The sequence below is a fragment of the Drosophila subobscura genome, chromosome O (genome assembly GCF_008121235.1).
Source record: "Drosophila subobscura isolate 14011-0131.10 chromosome O, UCBerk_Dsub_1.0, whole genome shotgun sequence".
Taxonomy (NCBI): Eukaryota; Metazoa; Arthropoda; class Insecta; order Diptera; family Drosophilidae; genus Drosophila; species Drosophila subobscura.
This window is the reverse complement of record NC_048533.1, coordinates 27,281,652-27,300,680: the sequence shown is the minus strand read 5'-3', so window position 1 is coordinate 27,300,680 and position 19,029 is coordinate 27,281,652. Positions and strand designations below refer to the sequence as shown.

Here is a 19,029-nt window from a genome sequence, read left to right as displayed (position 1 = left end):
GAGCAAAGCACATAAGAAAGAAGTAGCAAAGCAAAGCCCAGCCAGGTATAATTTCACAGTCAATGAAGTTACACTGAGAAAACCGATTCGGCATTATTTTATTGTAATAAAACTGTAATTAATTCATTAAAACTCAAAAATATTTTAAATTTATAATAAACTTTAATTATAACTAAATTGCTTCCACTTGCCACTTAACTAATTTTCTTTTTACACTCTCTTCTCGTTTTAGGTAAGTGTGAAAAGCCGCTGGCCCTGAATCGTTTCCTCAGTCGTTTCAATCGATGTTCCATCAATGTATTCCTCTGTCTCTCTGTGCACACCCCTCACCACAGACATAGCTCGACTTTCTCCCCATCTCTGCATACTTTCATAATTTTCATCATTTTTAATGTAGTTTAGATATTTTTGCAAAAATTCCCCCACTAACAAATTTTCGTAGCTAAAAACTAAACCAAAAACTTGTGTGTGTGACTGTATATTTGCCATCTTCTTTCCTCTCTCTCTCTCTATCTATTTGTACACTTTTGTGTATCAGTGTGTGTGCTCTGATTGTCGTTACAAATTGTGGTAAATATTTAAACATTTTCATTATCATTTCGCATACATTGGGAAATTTATGCCAAAACGCGTTGACAACAGGCACGAGAAATCTGTCAGAGATTTGCCAAAACCACCAAAAACAATTTGCGTGCTTAATTAAAAATTTAAATTACATCAAATAGAATGCAGTTTGGGGCCGGGCCAGCAGCAGGTGCGCGGGGCCCAGCAGCGGCGGCAGGATCAACAATTTGTGCGTGTGACAAATTTGCTTCTTCCAACTTCCCAGGCAGGAAAAGCATAGAGAAGGGAGAAGCCCCCTTGCCATTATGACATGCATTATGGTTAGGAACAGCAACCGGGAACGGGAACAGGAACAGGAACAGGAACTAGGAACAGAGACTTGCCACATGCTGCTGCCACTGCCACTGCTGCTACACTAATTTGTGCGTTGCGCCAAGTTGGTTGCCGAAAAACAGAGCGACCCAAAAACTTTTGCTCGCCGTCTTGGGACATTTTATACCTCCCCCCATCCCTTGTTGAGTGCAGAAATTAATTGCATTAGAAAAGTTGCAGAGCCCGAGACGGAGACGGAGCCCCAGCGAGTGGCACATGTGGCACGGGCGCACAAGTTGCGCTTATTTAAGTTTAGAAATGCGCCTTCCCAAAAGTTGCCACCCCCCCTCAAACCCCGCAGCACCCCCCGCGTTGAACAAACGTTTGTCAGCAAACTTAATTTCTGAACTTTTGCCCCCGAAGAGGAGGCATTCCTTCCACTGCCACACCCTCTGCCTGCCCCTCAATTCGGGTGCTTACAAAATGCTCTCGTCACCAAACTTGAGCTTCGCTTTTTCCACGTCTTTTGGCAAAGAGTTTCGCCCTCCCCTCCGTCCCTGTGCTACCCCTAAAATGTTTGTGCATATTTTAAAGGCGAAACTTGCCAGACGCACATTTTACATAAATGTTGCACTTAAATGCACATTTTGTCATAATGTTGCCGCCGTCGCAGTTACCGTTGCCGCCACCGCTCAGACCAAAGTGGATTCGAGTGCGCAGCCCCATCCCTGCCCTTGCCCTATCCTGTCCTGCCTTGCCCTGGGACATGCCAAAAGGGAATTCTTTCTTTCCTTTAAGCACCAAAGGAACTTGCGAACAAAATTAAGATTCTTGTCGCTTGGGGGTTTGGGGGGAAGATCTATAACAATTTTCAATAAATAACATTTTGTTTACCCTTCTGATATGCCCCTTTGGCAGCCATGGGGGAGCGGGTGCCGTGCACTTGATCAGAGGTATGCCAAAGGCTTCATATGAAAAGTGCTTCAATCTGGGTGCATGAGTGTATTGGTTAGCCCCCACCTTGCGTTTATTTTTCCCATTTTTGTGCCCTTTATTATTCTGCTTGGAAAAATATTCTGCTCTCCTCCCTTTTGAAAACTTCTTTGCTGGTGCCGGTGCTGGCTGAACTTGGAACAACCAGAGCGCACCTTTGTGCATTGAAATGGAAATGAAAACTGTTGCCAAATGAAGGTAATGCATGCCTGACTATTTGAGTGTTTCCACTGCAGTGTGTGACTGTGTGTGAGTGTTTGAGTGTATTCATGTGTCGCTTGTTAGTGCAATTGCACAAAGACAAACGAAGAATTGTGTCTGTGCCCCCACCGAGCGCACACTGTCTGACAAAGTCACTTTGTATTGAAATTAGACACATTTCCGTTCATGCAAAATGCCAACGGCTGCAAATACTTTTCCAACCCCCCTGCTATAACCATTTTGGTTGCAGCATTGATATGCCGCACACACACACGCGCACAGGGAAGGGAACGTGGTAACGGATGCAGTCGGGCAGCTGCAAAGTATGCTGTAGATTTTTGCTCGAGCGCCTCGCACATCCTGAAGGTAGACAGACTTCGGTGGTTGGGAGACATTGAAGAGTGCGTGTGGTGCATGAGAGTGAGGTCCGTCTGTCTGTGTGAGACGACACTCGTTGACATTGGGGGCGACAATGCGTCAAGGCAAGCTGGCTGCCAGGATGGCTGGCTGGCTGGCTGGCAGCCCCCCCACCCATCACTTGCCACTCGTTTCGCTCACTAATTTGCATATTTATGCAATTATACGCTACCTTTTGTTCCAGCCAACGTTTTTGTCCTAGCGTATACAGCGTCAACCCTTCTTTTTTCGGGGTGCCAAAGGGACCGAACCGCTGCGAACCGAACCCTGCCCCAGACCTCAACAGTTGGTCGCGCGGAGTCGGAGCGAGTCGACGGCCGTCAGGTTGTCGCAGGCGCAGCATGTCACTTGTCACGCCAAACACGAACACGTTAAATGTCAACAATGAAGTGACGCGACGCAGCGCACAGGGTAACAGGGGGTGACAGTAAGGGAGGTGGGAGGGACACAGGGTGGGGTAGCCAAAGAACGGGGTATTGGGCAGGACGGTCATTGTCCCCGTGCGCCTACCAACTGAGACAACATCCGATGGTGTTTCATTTTTTTCTTTTTTGGGCACCGGAACGGCTGCTCTCCGGAATCCAATCCACACCACTTCAGTTATCCCCCCTTCATTACCCTTTCCGCTTGCTCGTAACCCGTTACCCGCTCCACATGCTGATCCTGCTCCTGCTCCTGCTACTGGTTCTGGTCCTGTCCTGCCCTGCTGTTCCAAGGGCCTTCCGCTCTCCTTTCCTGACATTTGACACTGTCACAGCGTTTAGTGATTTATTTGATGGTGACATGCGTGTGCTGTTGCCATGACACACTGCAAAATGTGAATAGAATACAGTTTGTGTGTGTGTCTCGACTAGAAGGTACCCCCCATTATACACATGTACAGTTATACGTCTCCATCCACAAAAATCCATATACCCCTTCCGACTTTAAAACAAATTTCAGAAGCAAAGTAAAGAAACTTTTTAGCTTTACTTAATTTTTGTTATTATTTCTATTTGCATTGGGCGCACTTCCCCCTTCTACAGCAATCTCCCTTCTATTAAATGCAAATGAAGTTATGAAAATTGCTCAGCAGCCCTCCCCCCCAGGTACAGCCACAGCCACAGCCGCCCGCTCCGCTCTGTTCAACCGCACAATTGGTATGAGGCAGCCGCGTGCCTTGTTCCTTGGTGCCGCAGTCACAAAAGGGTCGCAGACGTCTCTCTGTGGTATCTACAACAAATGATCTCAATCATGGGGCGAGCATTATGAAAATTGCATAATTTTCCCATGAGGGGGTTGCGTTGGGCGGTGTTTTTTGGCGCACTTCAATTATGGTAGCAAATAAAAATAAATACAAATATAAACAGGAATCGTGTTTCAGTTTGAGCGCAGTCAGCTCCTTTGAGACCCTCAAATCTGACAAGTTTATAATCCGCAGACTTATGGACCAGATCCCTGGCCCTCCTCAACCCTCCGAAGAGTGTCAACAGCTTTAAGTCGCTGTTGCCTTTCAGTGACTGGCTGCTGCTGCTGCTGCTGGTGCTGCTATTGTTGATATATCCAATGCTGTTCGCTTTTCAATTACCAGCTCAATGGCTTCTGGCTGCATCAATGGAGAGCCTGCTGCTGGAGCTGTTGGAGCTGCTGTGGCAGCCAAATAGTTGCACTTCAACACCACGTCCGCCAGCTCCTTTCAGCTTTCCAAAATCAGCTTCAGCTTCAGCTTCTGCATCAGCTTCTGCCTTTCAACTTTCAGCTTCATTGAGCATTGGACATTTATTGTTGCTGCGCATTAAGGCATTAGCAGGAGCTGAAGAACGGGAAGGTCCCTGGGAAGTGGAAGTCGAAGTGGAGCTGTGCCAGGAATTATGAACATATTTTGGACTTTGTTCGACACTTATATTGGCTAAAGTGCTGGTCTCGGCATTAAAGTCAATGGGTTTTGGTCATTTTACATGGTGGCAGGAGCGTTTCTCCATAGATTTTTCACCAGACTTCGTGGAAGCTTCAAATTCATAAACAGAATATCAGGAAATGTTGAAATGATTTAAGATTTAAACTAATAATATTCCTGATCATATTCATTTATATTTTATTGATTTATTTGGCTGGTTAATTTTTTTGTGGCTGCGTTTAGTCCTTTGCTTGGGGCTGTCTGCTTCAACTTTTTGCCGGGCCAGAGGATAACCGAAAAAATTGCCCTTATGTTGCCTTTGACTGACATGATTATAAGTTTGTCTGAGTCTGAGTCTGAGTCTGGCCTTCGTCTCGGCACGTTAACTCAAACGAAACTAATTTATTGCGCTGCAAAAGTATTCAAACAATTGCACAAGGCGACGCCCAAAGTGAAAGCAGCCAAAGAAAGGAAAAGAATAAAAATACAAAAACCGAATTCAGCTGAAAAGGAGCATCATACTCGTGCTCCGAACTCTTGGGGGCTGGAGTGGGACTGGGGTCGTGCCTCACATCAAACGAGCGAATTTCATTTGCCATCCAACGAAAAGGAAAAAGTTTTTTGTCTTTTGCAGCAGCAGCGCTGCGTTTTTCTTGTTTTCTCTCTCTTATTTTTAGATACATTCTTATGTACGTATATATAGAAATTTTGTATCTTTCGCACTCACTTCTCACTCCGCTGTGCCACAAGCACAATTCAATTGTTGGGGCGTGTGCGTGATGATGATGATGATGGGGCAAGAGAGAATGGGAATTTGAATGGTGGAACGGTGGAAGGGGCGCTAGCGCAAGAATGTTAACAATTTTATTTATGTTTGCTTTGAACTTGTCTTCATTATTTGCCAGCGACAACAACAAAAGGATATACGAGTATGTATGTTTGCATCTCCTGTGTTCGTGGGGGAAACTCATTTCCACATAAATTCCTTAACTCATTTTCCTCACTTTAAAAACGAACGCAACTGGAATTAAAATTAGCTTAAAAAGTTGTTGAGTCCCCAAAGCGACGAACGGGCAGAGCAGAGACAAGACAGCCATTAGAGCACCTTTAAAACACAACCCAAACCCACCCATAGAAACTAAATACATTTGTGTTAATTTCCATCACGGGACACAAGAGGCAGAGGCAGGCTTAGACGGAAGCCGAACCCTTTTTAGGGAAAAATTTGCATATGTGCGGCTGCCATCAATGGATGGGGCAGTGGGGGGAACTACCTCGTACACGTAGAAGAAGCATGAGCTACTCATACATCAAACTATTAAAAGCCTCATAGTAAGGCCTCCAGGGGATCTCACAGCCGCAGCCACAACCACCTCAACCACCACCACCACCACCATGGCATATCCTGTCTGTGTGCTTGTGAGTGTGTGTATGAGGTCCTTGTGTCTTGTGCCAACATTTGTCAAATGCTAAAGCAAGCGAGGCTTCGGCGCCTGGCAAAATAGCAACAGTTTTGCCCCACGCTGCCAAAAAGTGAGGGAAAAAGTTCCAGCAGCCAAAAACTTACCGCAGACCACGCCTACCCCGCCTACCATTTTCTGATGCTACTCCTGTCGTGTATATGTGTGTGTTTAGCAAAAGTTAAGGTGTATTTGGGCTTTAGGTAAAAGGTAACATCAGGGACAGGAAACCCCAAAGGGTCTCTCCAGAGGCAGGTGCATATATTTACATATATTTTTATGTACAACCATTTTTATGACTCCAGATTTTGGTATACCCTTGGAAATGCTACTTCCGAATATGTAGTTGGAAAATCATTCTGTACAAGAGTATCTCCATTCGACACTTTCCTTCCCTAGATGCTCCTGGACTTCCCTGTGAGCTTTTCGGGGCAGGGATTTTTGCGGGCAAATGATTTTAAGCCCTTACCTTTTGTTTAGATTGTTTCGCCAGGATTCTCTGCGCTCTTGAGGAGCACCTCACTAAATTAGTTTCATTTATCTATAGAGGAGGAGCTGCGCTCTTGCTCTTCCTCTCTGGGATACGGTTGAACGAGATTTTCCGACGATGCCTCAGGTAAATGTTCCAGGCAAACGGCCAGACATCATAAACAATCCATGTGGCTATCATAAATTGCTTTTCCTACGTATTTTTCTACCCCGAAATAAAGTCTGGGTCATTTTTTATGGCAGCCAGACAGCCAGAGGAGTGCTCCTCTCGCTTTCGTGGAGTGTGGGGGAGGGTCTTAGTGGCAATTAAAATAAATTATGATGTGCAGATTTACGAAAATTAAGAGATTGTTTTTCCATGCTGCCGCTGCTGCTGCGGCTGCTGCTGTGAGGCACGTGAGGCGCACCTAGAGGGCAGGTGCCACGCCCACACACAAAGAGAGAGACAGAGAGAGAGAGAGAGAATGGAAGTAAACTATAAAATTACGTAATAAAAGCAGGGAAAAGAAGCAAAAGGGATAAGTGAAATCAAGTTGCAGGTTAACCTGCTCCTATCTATGCCACATCCTTGATCCCTGCTGCTCCTTCCGTTGCCCCAGCTCCTGCTCCTGCTCCTGCTGAGCCCTGAAATGGAGGGCAACACGTGCTGCGGCCTCATCAGCAGTCAGAACACCTGACGGGCACACACACACACACTCACACATACAGCCATTCTTCGTAAGGGCAGAATGGGATTTGCCTTGGGTTTTTAGGAGAATACTGTGCAGAAGATGCTCAGCAGGAGTGCGGCGGGGCTCTGCAATCAAGAATTCAGGTCATGTGCATGTGAACTCAATTAAGCAGCACATAACTTACAAACCGGATTACAATCATCATCATCAACAACATTCTGGGACGGGGAGGGGGCGGCAACCCAACCTCCTCCTAGCCTCCATCCTCCGCAACCTTGAGACTTCGGTGGAGGGAGGTTCAGGCTCGTTTGGCATGCAAAGCAGCAACAGCAGCAGCCTCGCAGTTGGACCTTTCGGCCACTGCCGCCTTTGACTTTTCAACGAGCTACCAAATATGTTACTCATCCCTCGTCCCTCTCCCCATCGGGTGGGTTGTTGGGATGGGTGGAAGGTTTAACCTTTTTGGGTGCAAAACAATTTGCAAACCATAAATTTTGCCACAGCAAACAAAACACGAGGCAAGGTCCTTTAACCAATTTGAGGTGAGGTCAACAGCAGCTGTCGAACTTATTTCGTATGTAGTGCACACAGGATATGAAACATTTTCGCCTGAATAATTAATTGAACGTCGGAGCAGTTGTTGCGAGTATCTCTAGAACCCTCCACCGTCTCGATTCTCTTGATTTACCCTTCTTTGCGGTTGTAACTCTTCGTTCCAGTTCTTGTTCCAGTCACAAAAGACATCCTGTGTCCTCTGTCCTGGGCACCGTCCGCCCCTCGATACCTTTGTCCGATTTGCGGTGTTGTCTTGCGGCTGTTGCTGCTGCTGCTGCCTCTGCTCTTCCTTTCCTGCTGTCTTGGGTCCTGCGAGTGCCTTTAATTAAGCCATACATGACTCAGACAATCAGCCATTGCACTGTTGTGGAAGGAGGGGGATTGGTTGTGGGAGCGGATGGGCCTTGGTTCTCTCCCTTTTAGATTGTTAGATTCATTTCTCCCTAAGCCGCTTTCGAGCGTCGTCGCCGCCGCAACAAGCGCAACAACATTTAAGCCTTTCGTGATAAGCATTTAAATAAATTAAATCCAAATCCTCTTTGCCTCCAGCCCCCCGCTCTAACCGCAGGCAACGGCTCTAATGAAAAATAGCGAGAGTGAGTGAGAGCGGGAGAGAGTGCCGGGCATAAACCAACAAACAAACCAGACAACAAAAAATACAACAAAAACACACAAAAAATTTTGCAGGCGACATAAAGATTTGTCAACGTTGATAAAACAACAACAAAAGCCAGCAGAAAGGCTACGCGGATTTCGCACGCAAGGGCGGGGGTTGTAGGGGGTCAGTTGTGTGGTAAATTTTCACTGTAAGGGTTCAAAGAGAGTGGGAGTGGGAGGGAGTGGTCGGAGAACAAACAAAACCAAATCAAATGTGCAACTGTTGCGGCCGCTCCTGCTGCTGAGGGAAAGTGTCAATCTCTGTCGAATGAAACACAAAAACAGAATAAAATCCAACGCACACATTTTCGAGTTTTGAGCAACGACTATAAGGTAATCCTTTACTGAGAGAAATGCCTAAAGAATATATATGGAGTGAGTAAATAGAAATAAAGTTCCAAAGGAACGAAAACATAAGTTCATATTATGCCCAAACAGTAGCTTTTTCTAGTGCAAAATCATAAAACTTATAGCTAAAAATCTACCAGCAACAACTCCACAATTGTACTGCTGCATTACAGGGTATGTGTCAGTCATTTACTTGCCGCAAAACTGATTGCCCGGGCTGTTAAGTATGCTATATTAATTTGCATTGTGCGGATTTGCATTGAGGCTCTTGTTGTCCCCATGCATCCATCTGTCTGCGGCTAAACGAATGGAAAGAACTCTATAATAGCGAGAGAATGAGTCGAGTCTATGGCAGTGTGGCATGAAGTGTGAGTGGCAATGATTGATATGAAATTGATGCCTTTTTTGTGGCTAAACTGAAATCATTTGTTGTTTGATTTGCTTCTAAACGATCTGGGTGTGGGTATGAGTGTGGGTATGCCCTCCAGGCGACTCTAATCGATTCAATCCAAGCGGAATCAAAGCCCTCCTACACTTTGGTTAGATTTCCCCATGGCTCTCTCTTGCATATGTACGTTCCCATTAGAGATAATCACTTTTGCATTTTTAATGTCCTGCCAACACACACACACACAGAGAAAGAGAGAGAGAGTGTGTGTGGCACACACATAAAATGGAATTGCAATTGCCAAAGCGCCAATAGCTTTGATAAGCAATAATCAGCAGTTGGAGAGTGAGAAATTAGCATAATAAATGCAAGTGCCGTTGCCTGGGGGAATGTCGTCATAAAATTGTATTAATTTGTTCGCCACAACAGCACTGATATCCAGCGACAAAAATGTGACAGAGTGGCAGAGTGGGAGTAACCAGTAACCGTGGGGCACTCAAGAGCTTAACAGATTTACAGCTGGCAAAAAAAAAGAGAGTCAGGGAGCCATAAAAATACGCCCCACCCTCTCCCAGTTCACCCAAAAAAAAACGAGAATAGAAAAGTGCACTAAAAACACGCAATGAATCGGTGCAAAAGTCAGGGATAAAGAAATGGCTTTCTTTGCCAGTGTGCTAGAGCTTTAGATACCCCTTGTTTCTGGCTATATCAGCGATCAGATCTACTCCGACTTGGAGACACTTTTCATACAACTAGATAAAGGGAGTTTCCAGGGTAAGAAGGAGCCTTTTGTGTTCAGCGCACTCCCCGAAAAACCAGCTAAAAAGGGTGCATGGGGTTGCTTGTTGTTTGTTGCATGCCACTTTCTAGGTCAGGCAATTGGCAAGTGCACTAAAAGCCAAACAGCAAGCAAACGGACACTCAACGGACAGACAGACAGACACACAGACGGACGGACAGACACACACCCGGACAGATAGTTGTCAAGCGGCCGTCGACGTGGCACACAAGGTATCCCAAGTGGGGCGTGGTGGTGCACCCATGTTGCTGCCACTGCTGCTGCACCTTGTGCTCCGGCTGTCAACAGTGTCTACCGTTTGGGGCACGGACAGTGGCAGTGGCAAGGGCCTGGCTGACAAGTGTGTACGCCTCACAGATGGCTGGCAGATTGCGCATGAAAGGGGGTGAGGGAGGACTGAGGAGAACTGAGGAGGAGACAGACAGAACAGCGGCATGTACATATGCACTTTTCGGCTCACACAAAAACACGGGGCAGACATTGTGTCTGGTGTACTGCGGGGGGGACTGGGAGTGGGGTAGGGACTGCTGTTTTTGGCTGGCTTCATTAGGAAGAAAAAGGGCTGCACTTGTCTGTTGTTCGTTGTCTGTTGACTGCCAAAGTGCCAACAGGCAACTGCCGCCCCAACACTGAGGGTTAAACAGGGATCTACCCGGAGGCCTTTTCAGTATCTTTGGGGGATTTTAATCTGTGAAATTAAATTGCAAATTCTTTAAGCAGTTGAAGATCTAAAGCTGCTGCTATGCTTACTCTGACTTGAGTCTATAATTGCCATGTGCTTTCTCTCAGTGTGTCGGCTCTCCCTGTCTGCTGTACGCCATGAAACTATTTACGACAGAAGGCGACACGCCCACTTGGACACTTTTTGCACGGCCTACTCCAACAGCCTTCTAGGCCCCTTCCCTGCCCGCGGCTCTCTCTTTCTCTCCGCTCTCTTTTTATAGTTTTCCTTCTGCTTTTTTTTAGTTGTTGCTGCTGGTGAAAGTTCAACGGACGCCCTTTTGTTTTAAGCAGCGAGGTAGGCGCTGTGTTATAGGCCAAATGTTGCCATTTTCTTTTCTCATTTTCCGCGGCTTTCACCGCAGCACACAATCTGCGTTGTCACAGCTACTGGCTCTCCTCTCAGTTGCCTTCCACCCCTGCCGCCCTGGTTTTGGCCCAAAGCCAGAGTAAAAGTTGGTCTTTGGGTCGACGTCTTCGTTGCCGTTGCCGCTGCCGTGACTTGCAGTTGATAAAAAATTAAGCATAGTTTTAGGCGCCGCGCGCTGGCGGGACCCCAGCCAAGTGCTGATTCTGCTGATGCCACTGCTGCTGTTGACTTGATGAAGAAAGTTTTATTGCCCCAAGGAGAGAGCGAGAATGAGAGACTGCGAGAGAGAGAGAGAGCGGGAGAGCGAGAATGAGAGTAGTACCCTGGGTTTTTCTTAGCCAGTTTGTCGTTCTCCCACCCGCCTCGTCCATTTTGCCTTTTTAATTTTATACAAATATTTTGCCAAAGCGTTTTCCTGGTCTGCCTTCTGTTTTTTTCTTTATTTGGGGGTTCCTTCCTTCCTGTTTTATTAAAATGTTGACAGCTTGTTTGCCGGCAAAAGTTTTGGCTGGTTTTGGGCGCTCTCTCTTCTTCGGTTAATGATAATGGAATTAAGCCGGGACTTGAGGATCCGCCAAACTAATTGGAAAGCGAACTTATTGGATATCAAAGCAGCTGAGACAATGCAAATTGATTGTGGGCGGCAGAAATCAGAGGCAAGGGACACAAAAATTGTGGGCAAATGCTTTGTTGGCAAGCTCTTGCCACATGCCGGCGCATACCAAGTGGCAGCTGGATGGATGGGGGTGTGGCAACATGGCCATATGTGCGGCATAATGAGGAGCAAAGCTGGGGGCCCAAATGGCAACTCGTGCATGCAGCCGCCGCAGCGTTGTAGTCTCGCGTCTGACAGCAAATCAATTCATATGCCTGCCCCGCCCCTGCCTCCGCCCTCCCCCAAAAACAACCCTCAGTCGGGCAGGGTATGTGGCAAGGATGATTGAGATAGGAGGGGAGTGAGTGAATGAATTCATCAAAACGCTGAGCCTGTGCCTGGTGCCCATTGTTATGTGCGGTTAACTGCAAATATGACTCCAGGGTGCCACAGAGCCATTATCCTTCTTACGACTGGAACACCCCCACCGGGCAGTTGAGCTGGACAATGGCCACAGTTTTGGATCGGGTTGGGGGCACTTAATCCATTTTGTCTTGTGCTTTCCAGTTGGACAAATGAAGTCAATTGGATTGCGATGTGGCAGGCAGGCAAGCGGGCGGACAGGAAGGCAGTCAGTCGTGGGGCAGCATCAAAGTAAATTGTTTTAAGCATTCAAAGCTGCTGCTGCCACGGATTAGCATCGGTTTACCGTTGCCACAAGGGCCTGACGGCTGGCGCGGGGGCGTGTAGCGCATCAAATGATAAAGAACTTTGCGCCTTAACAAGCAACGTGCCACTCCACATCCAAAGATAGTTTCTCTCCCTCTGTCTCTGTGTGCGTGTACGGCAATTGCAGTTTCTTTGGCTGAACTTTGAACCCTCCCGTGTTGTGTGTCCTGTGCCACAGCATTTATTACTCGTACACACTCTCATTTGTTTCCCGGCCAGCAGCTGTCATATTAAGCAACTTTGACCATTCGAGTGGGCAGCGAGCCAGCAGCAGCATCAGCGCTCGAGATAGAAATCTTTTTTGTTCATTTCATTTCATTTTATGTCTACTTTCCCAGGAAAAACCCACACACACATGTGCAGCTTTGGCAATTTCCTGGCTGCCATTTTCCCCTCCCACTCGCTGCGTGTGTGTCTGCTGTCTGACCGATGCCTCAATTTGACATTGATGTGCCAAATGTGGAAATTTTTTCTTCACTAACCGAAAAAAGGAGAGACCCACACTAAGCAAAGGCTAATTCCAACCAGGCCGAAACGGGGAATACTCTAAACAGACTTTTCCAGATATAAACCTCAAAAAGGAGTGCTAATGGAAAGGTTTCCATCCTTTCTATGAAACAGTACCACATTTCCCATACCCCCCGTTGCTGTTAGAAAGAGTATCAATAGTCGCGCATATGCTCACAGAATGTGTGGGGAGTGGGACACAAAAAAAAACTGTAACAGCAAAAGGCTGTTGAAATGTAATTTGGCAAAATATTTCTGCTCCTCGTTTGACTTTGGTTTCCTTCCACCCAAATGAAACTCAATCTGTCAGAGCCTCAGTATATCTATCTCTCTCTGTCTCTCTATGGCACTGCCAGTCATGCTTTACCCCGCCCACCCATCGATGCCTGCTCCTTCATACCATTCTCGCTCGCCCCCCTTCTGCCTACCATTCGTGCGTTAGTCATTTTGGCACTTTCTCATGCTGTTGTCAGTCGCTTTGCCTTCTACTCATTCACACGCGCACCGACATGAATGGACATGTCCCATAGCTCTTTCACTCTCTCTCTCTCTCTCTCCCCCTCTTCTTATTCTTGCTGTTGTTTTTGTTGTCGTTCTTGATGTTGTTGCTGTGGCAGATTAGTCCATGTATTTTGTCGTTCTTCTTGTTGTTGCTACTCTCCTTTTTGCTGTCATTTCTTTCTTGTTCGATTGTGCATTTAATGTCAATTTTAACGTGTTTTTGTTTTTCTATGGTACTCTCGTATTGTGTGACTAATGTTTCTGCAGAAACCCGAAAATGAAATCCATCATCCTCGATGGGAAGCAAGGCTTGAAAGAGGCAGAATCTTGTACACATAATTAGCCAAACAATTATCATGATAAATGGGAAAAAGAAAACATTTAACAGGTTGGAAATATTCACAAAGAAAAAATGTGAGGAAAAAAATGCAAAGAAATCGGAAGATAAAGTTTTCTTTAATAAAAAAACAATTTAAAATGTGATTGGAGCTGATTCAGGTCAACTTTAACCAAAAATATAAATAAACTCTTTTAGCTTTTACACTTAACGAACTTTCATAGCTCTAACAAACCCATGAATAAACCAGTAAATATTTCCCAGATCCCATAAACATCAATCTTCAGTTCGTTCATCTTTTATTCCCCCACTCGAGCCTCCCCAAATGTCTAGACATTAGAAGAAATTATAACCAACCCCTGCCATTAGTCAACCGACATTGTTCATTTGCTAGACTCATTTACAATTAAAACAACATTAATTTTCCTCTAATATGACCTCAAGCACTTGCTGCTGCTGCTGGCCAAAAGATCTAATTGCCAGTGAAACAGAACAGCCCCCAACAAATGAGTGTCCCTTGCCTCATGCTCATCCAGATCCACATCCTCGTCCTCATCATTACCCCATCATCATTGTCTATAAATGCCGCAAAAAAGTAATTAAATTACGCGGCAAAAGCCCCGGCAAGAGCCCCAACTCTAAACCCAAGCCAAAAACCAAAACCCCGACAAAACTTAAAATACCACGCCCCTGCAACAAGCGTTTAGACACGCCCAATCCACTGCCAATCTGCCCTTTTTGTTGTGTGAGAGGGGGGCTCCAGCTGTGTGCGAAAATTTCGCATAATTGCGTCAGGGCTAACGCATAAATTGCCAAAGACAATCCAGCCAGAGGGCACGTGCGTGAAGGTTGTCTAACAACAGAGAGAGCGAGGAGGGTTCGAGTTCATGTTCGCGTCCTGTGGGTGGAAGCCATAGAAAAACTGACAGGGAAGGGCGTGGCAATCAAACGTTGCACTTTGCGTGTGCATATGTCAAACGGAAGAGGCAAGGGCAGGAGCACTTTGCATCCACTGTGCAGGACTTGCATTGTCCTGGGCATTGCATGGCTGTCACTCCAACAGCGGCAAGCCAGCCAGGGAGGGGGAGACGACTAATAAAAGAGATAGAGAGAGATAGCGAGTGAGGGAAGAGAGACTGTCGTGCATTTTGCCAACTTAAATTATATTAAGTATGAAATATTATGCTAATTATGGCTGATTTCATTCCATTTGTTGCAAGGAAGCGAGAGAGAGGCAAGAGGAGTTGCAACACGGCAAAGAAACAAAAGAACACCAACAGAGAAAGAGAAAGAGAGAGAGATGGATAGGGGCAGAGACAATGCAAATGAATTAAAATTAAATGGCAGGAAAAATGGAAATGAAAATGAAAATTGAAATGTAATGCAGTCACCGCCCGCCCACTCCCACTTCCAGTGCCACTCCCTGCAAATGTCCCGCGGCTGTCTGTGACGTTGACTCGTGACTTTAACGCAGGATCCAGCTACAGCTACAGCTACAGCTACAGCTCCACAGCTGCCACATCGTTCTCGTCATTATGCGCAATTTTATGTCAAACGTGGCGTATGCGTAATTTTTCCCATTGCTTCTTTGAGCTGGTGGAGATGGGGAAACAACCCTTTTAATGCAGAGCATTCCCATCCCCCCACTCTCTCGCTGTGTTCTGTTTCAAATGATTTTTCCATCACTTTACAAATGAGAAATTAAATTATTTGCTGCTAATGTATGTGAGAGAGAGGAGCAGCAGGCAGCTGCTTGACTGTGCTTGGATGCCACATGCCACACACCCCCGCAGCGGAAATGATATAGCAAAAGAGTGTTGGTGCCCTCCAACCTGAAGATGAAATATGTTTGTGTGTGTGTGTGTGTGTGTGTGTCCTCTTCGCAAAACTAAAACTCATTTCTGGCAAATTAAACTCAAAATGTGCCACGTTTGAGCAAAAGGGTAGTGAGCCCAAGAGATTGGGGTGGGAAGAGCCACATGTGTGTGTATATTTGTGTGTGATGCTCTCTGTCGCATCTCAAATGTGGAAATTAAAAGGCATTTCCGCAGAATGTCAGCGCCATATTGTAAAACATGAGTATTTAATTAGAAAATACTTTTAGGCAGCAGACACGACACGGCAGCACTCTCCATCATCCAGGACGGGGCATCCTGTCGATACTCCTGGCCTGGCTAATGAATTCCTCCACACAGGAAGAGCAGCAAGCAGAGAACAGCGAACAGAGTGTGGAAGTGATGTAAACGCCTCAAGTTTTGTGCTTTTTAACAAGTTAACATAGTTTCGTTTCGGTCTTGAGTTTTGCGCCATGTTCATGTAGGATGTAAGTACAAAATAGCATTTTCCTTAATGGAAAGCCGCTGCAGAGGAAAATCCTGTGCAGGCAGGCAGGCAGGGATCTTTGCATGTATGCGGGATATTAGCACTGAAAGCGATGGGGGGGAAATGGCAACCACCAGCTAGGAATATGGTGTTGCCTGAAATTGCCAGGGAAAAGAACAAGGGAACAGGACAAGGACTACTACAACAACGACGTCGACGACGATGATGATGATGATGACTGTGTTAATGGTCAGGCATTATTCAGGGCCTCATTCCCAGATTGTCACAGCGATAGGCAGTGGCGAGGAGGAGGCGCGTGTGTGTGTGTGCGGGTTGGGGTTGGGGCTGTTAAAATGTCCACTGGCCATGTCAAAACTCATTTGCCGTTAACGAGCAGCCATTGTGCTTATAAAAGGATTATTTACAAATCACTGACTTTCAAAAATTGTCAACTGCAGGGCAAATGCCGCAGCCACCGACGGCCCCCAACTCCTGTCCCCCTCCCCGCACTTTCATCTGTTGCTGCTGCCTGCCGCTTTGATGTACAATTTATGAAATTAACCCTTAAGTGCTCGTTGTTGCTGGCTGACATCCGACATGGACATCGCTTCAGTGAACGCTTTGGCCTCAAGTTGATTTCTTTCAGCTGATTACAGCCGACGGAAACGGATCTCTGCCCAGCCTTCCAGCCATCATCAGCATCAGCATTAGCGTTTGTGTCTCTGTGTGTGTGTATGTGTGTGTGCTTCCCATGTTGTGACTTGCAAATAGATTTTGCGATTTACAATTTGCAATTGATGGATGCTTGAACGCTTGAATGGTTGAACAGTCGACTGCCAACTGCCGGAGGATGAGCTGGCTGGCCCGTCGCTGATGAGAAATGCAAACTCAAGGAGTCTGAGGTCCATCGCTCTGTCCCCTTAATTGATGCCCTTTGTTTGCTTTGTGGTCACTCTAATTGGTGTTTGCATGTGGCGATTGCTCTCGCTCCCTCTCGAAGACTTGTGTAAATACAGCGCCCTCTGCCCCACTGACCACTGGCCCCTGCCCCGCCCTTCTTACGTCTACTTTGGGCGAGTTCTTTTGTAATTTTTGCGTGCGTTTTGTTTGCTCATTAAACGGATTTTTGCCAGCGAATGGAATCCGATTATATTTCAGTCACACTCTCTGCTGAAGTTGCACGAATGCTCTATCTTTCCTGGGTGGGTGATTTGAAGCGAATTTCGACGTAATATTTCAGTGAAATATCCACAAAGCATGCAACTATCTGTGAAGGTTTTCTGTTGAAAGATTTTTTTGTATAATGTTCACTCTTAAGCATAACAAAGATGGCAACAATCTTAAGCCAATCTCCAATCCAAGCAAACTGTTTGTCCCAGGCCATGTACCCTCTTACATTTTGTACAAAAAGAAGCTCCCGTCGAGGCGGAGACGTCATCAATTAGCAGGCCGCCAGTCGAGTGCCAAAAGAAGTTTGCGCAAAAAATTGACAGCCCCAAGCCGTGGAACGAGCGCCGCGTCTTGCCTCACTTGCCACCGTCTCGGGGCCAGGGCTAATGAGCAAACGTAGCAGGCATAAGTAGTAAACCCAATGCCACTTGCAGAATCACATGTCAAAAGTTATTAGCCTGTTGTCTTAGTGCAGTTGTAATTTGTTTTTCGGGGGCACAGAGCCATGGCCGGAGCCGGAGCCGGAGCCAAAGCCAGCAGCTGATTACCGGAATGGAATACGAGTGTACGGAATGATACGAAATAAACAAAGTCATTTGGCCAGAACCAGAGGACCAGAAATAACAGAATTCGTTGCCAAAAAGTTTTCGACTTCTTCTCTGGCTCCTGCCTCCCCTTCCTTTCTGTTGCTGTCATTGCCAAAATCCCGTGGTCTCTCTGCCCCTCACACCACCTCTGATTCGTTCTGTCAATATCGTGGCAACATATTTCCTCGCTTAATATTTTTTTCGTGCTTAGACAAGTTTTTGCTACAGAGAGCTACAGGAAGGTCCTGTCGCTGTTGCTGTCTACGCGATACGTGAGGGCGTTAAACTCATACATCACTTTATCCTTTATCCTGGCACCCATTCTAGCTTCAGATGCTGCTTCAGCTCCTGCTCTCCGCCTTTAACTAACTGCCTCCTCGCCTGCTGTTTGTCTTGGTCTGCCGCGTTTCCACTTTTTCTCTCCTCACACGCGGATGTGTGTCAAGAGTTGCCAATAAACCCCAGCCTGGTGCTGCTGCTGCTGCTGCTCCTTCTGGTTCCGGGGAAGAGTCCTGCAGTGCTATTGAAAATAAATTTATAACGCATACGTCATGTGAACCGGGAAGCGGGATAGAGCGGAGGTTGGAGCGTTAGAACCCAAGACAGAGTTCTGAGTTCTCGCAGTTTATTGCATTTGTCGCTGGCATTGCAAAACTTCAATAAATTATTTTATTGCGACAGTTATTTTGCTTGCTTTGCTCTTGTTGCTCTGTTGGTTTTTCCCAGCCATCCCGGCAAAAAATATAACAGCCATAACTATAAGTACGAGCATATATGTATCTGTATCTCTATGTACCAAGCCAGCATTGGTTGTCGGAACGCATTTGGTCGCTTGCCTCCTTTGCCCCTTTGACAGCACAAATTGCAAATGACTTTATGAATTTGTTGTTACGACTTGGCCATCAGAGTGCGACGACAAGCTGTGATGAGGCCAGAGATACATACGCGTACCAGCACATAATGACATATCCAATCCAATCCGGAGACGAAATTGATTCCGTACGAGCAGAGATGACACATAAACACGGAATTGCATAATAAACTTGTGCGGAAGATAATAATGAGATTGAAGCACATTTTTCATGAAGGAGGGAGAAAATTGAAAATGTTCGCCTGCCGGCATTTTGTTGATGGATGCGAAGACACGAGACGCTCAGAGTAGCGACGACTTTTGACCCTTGTTGTGTGGATACATCACAGAGCAGCTTTTGTACATATGTCTTTAACAAATTTGTTCCCCACAATTGAGCGTTAAACACTCTTTTCTGAAGCACTTCCTTGCTGCTATGATGCTCCTTCATCAAAAGTTGACACTTTCCGAGTTAACCTTTAATGAAAAGGCCAAACAAGGCCAATAACAACAGCAGTCAGCCAGCCAGCACCTCAAGGGCTCATTGTGAAATTACCCAAAGCGTAAAAGGACAAAAAAAAAGGGCGACAGGATGAGAGCAGGGGGCAAAA

At 46.2% G+C, this 19,029-nt stretch overlaps 1 protein-coding gene across 8 annotated transcripts in view; it reads left to right on the top strand.

Moving 5' to 3' along the window:
- Positions 1-19,029, top strand: part of LOC117897367 (sterile alpha motif domain-containing protein 5) — a 162,960-nt gene that overhangs the window by 124,073 nt on the left and 19,858 nt on the right. The window contains exon 3 of one of the 8 annotated variants that reach the window (XM_034806164.1): positions 233-438. The exons of the other annotated variants lie outside the window; for them this stretch is intronic. Coding sequence (XP_034662055.1) covers positions 233-259 — 27 coding nt within the window. The 3' untranslated portion in view covers positions 260-438. Of the gene's footprint in view, positions 1-232; positions 439-19,029 lie in introns of those variants that run through there. 8 annotated transcript variants of the gene reach the window in all.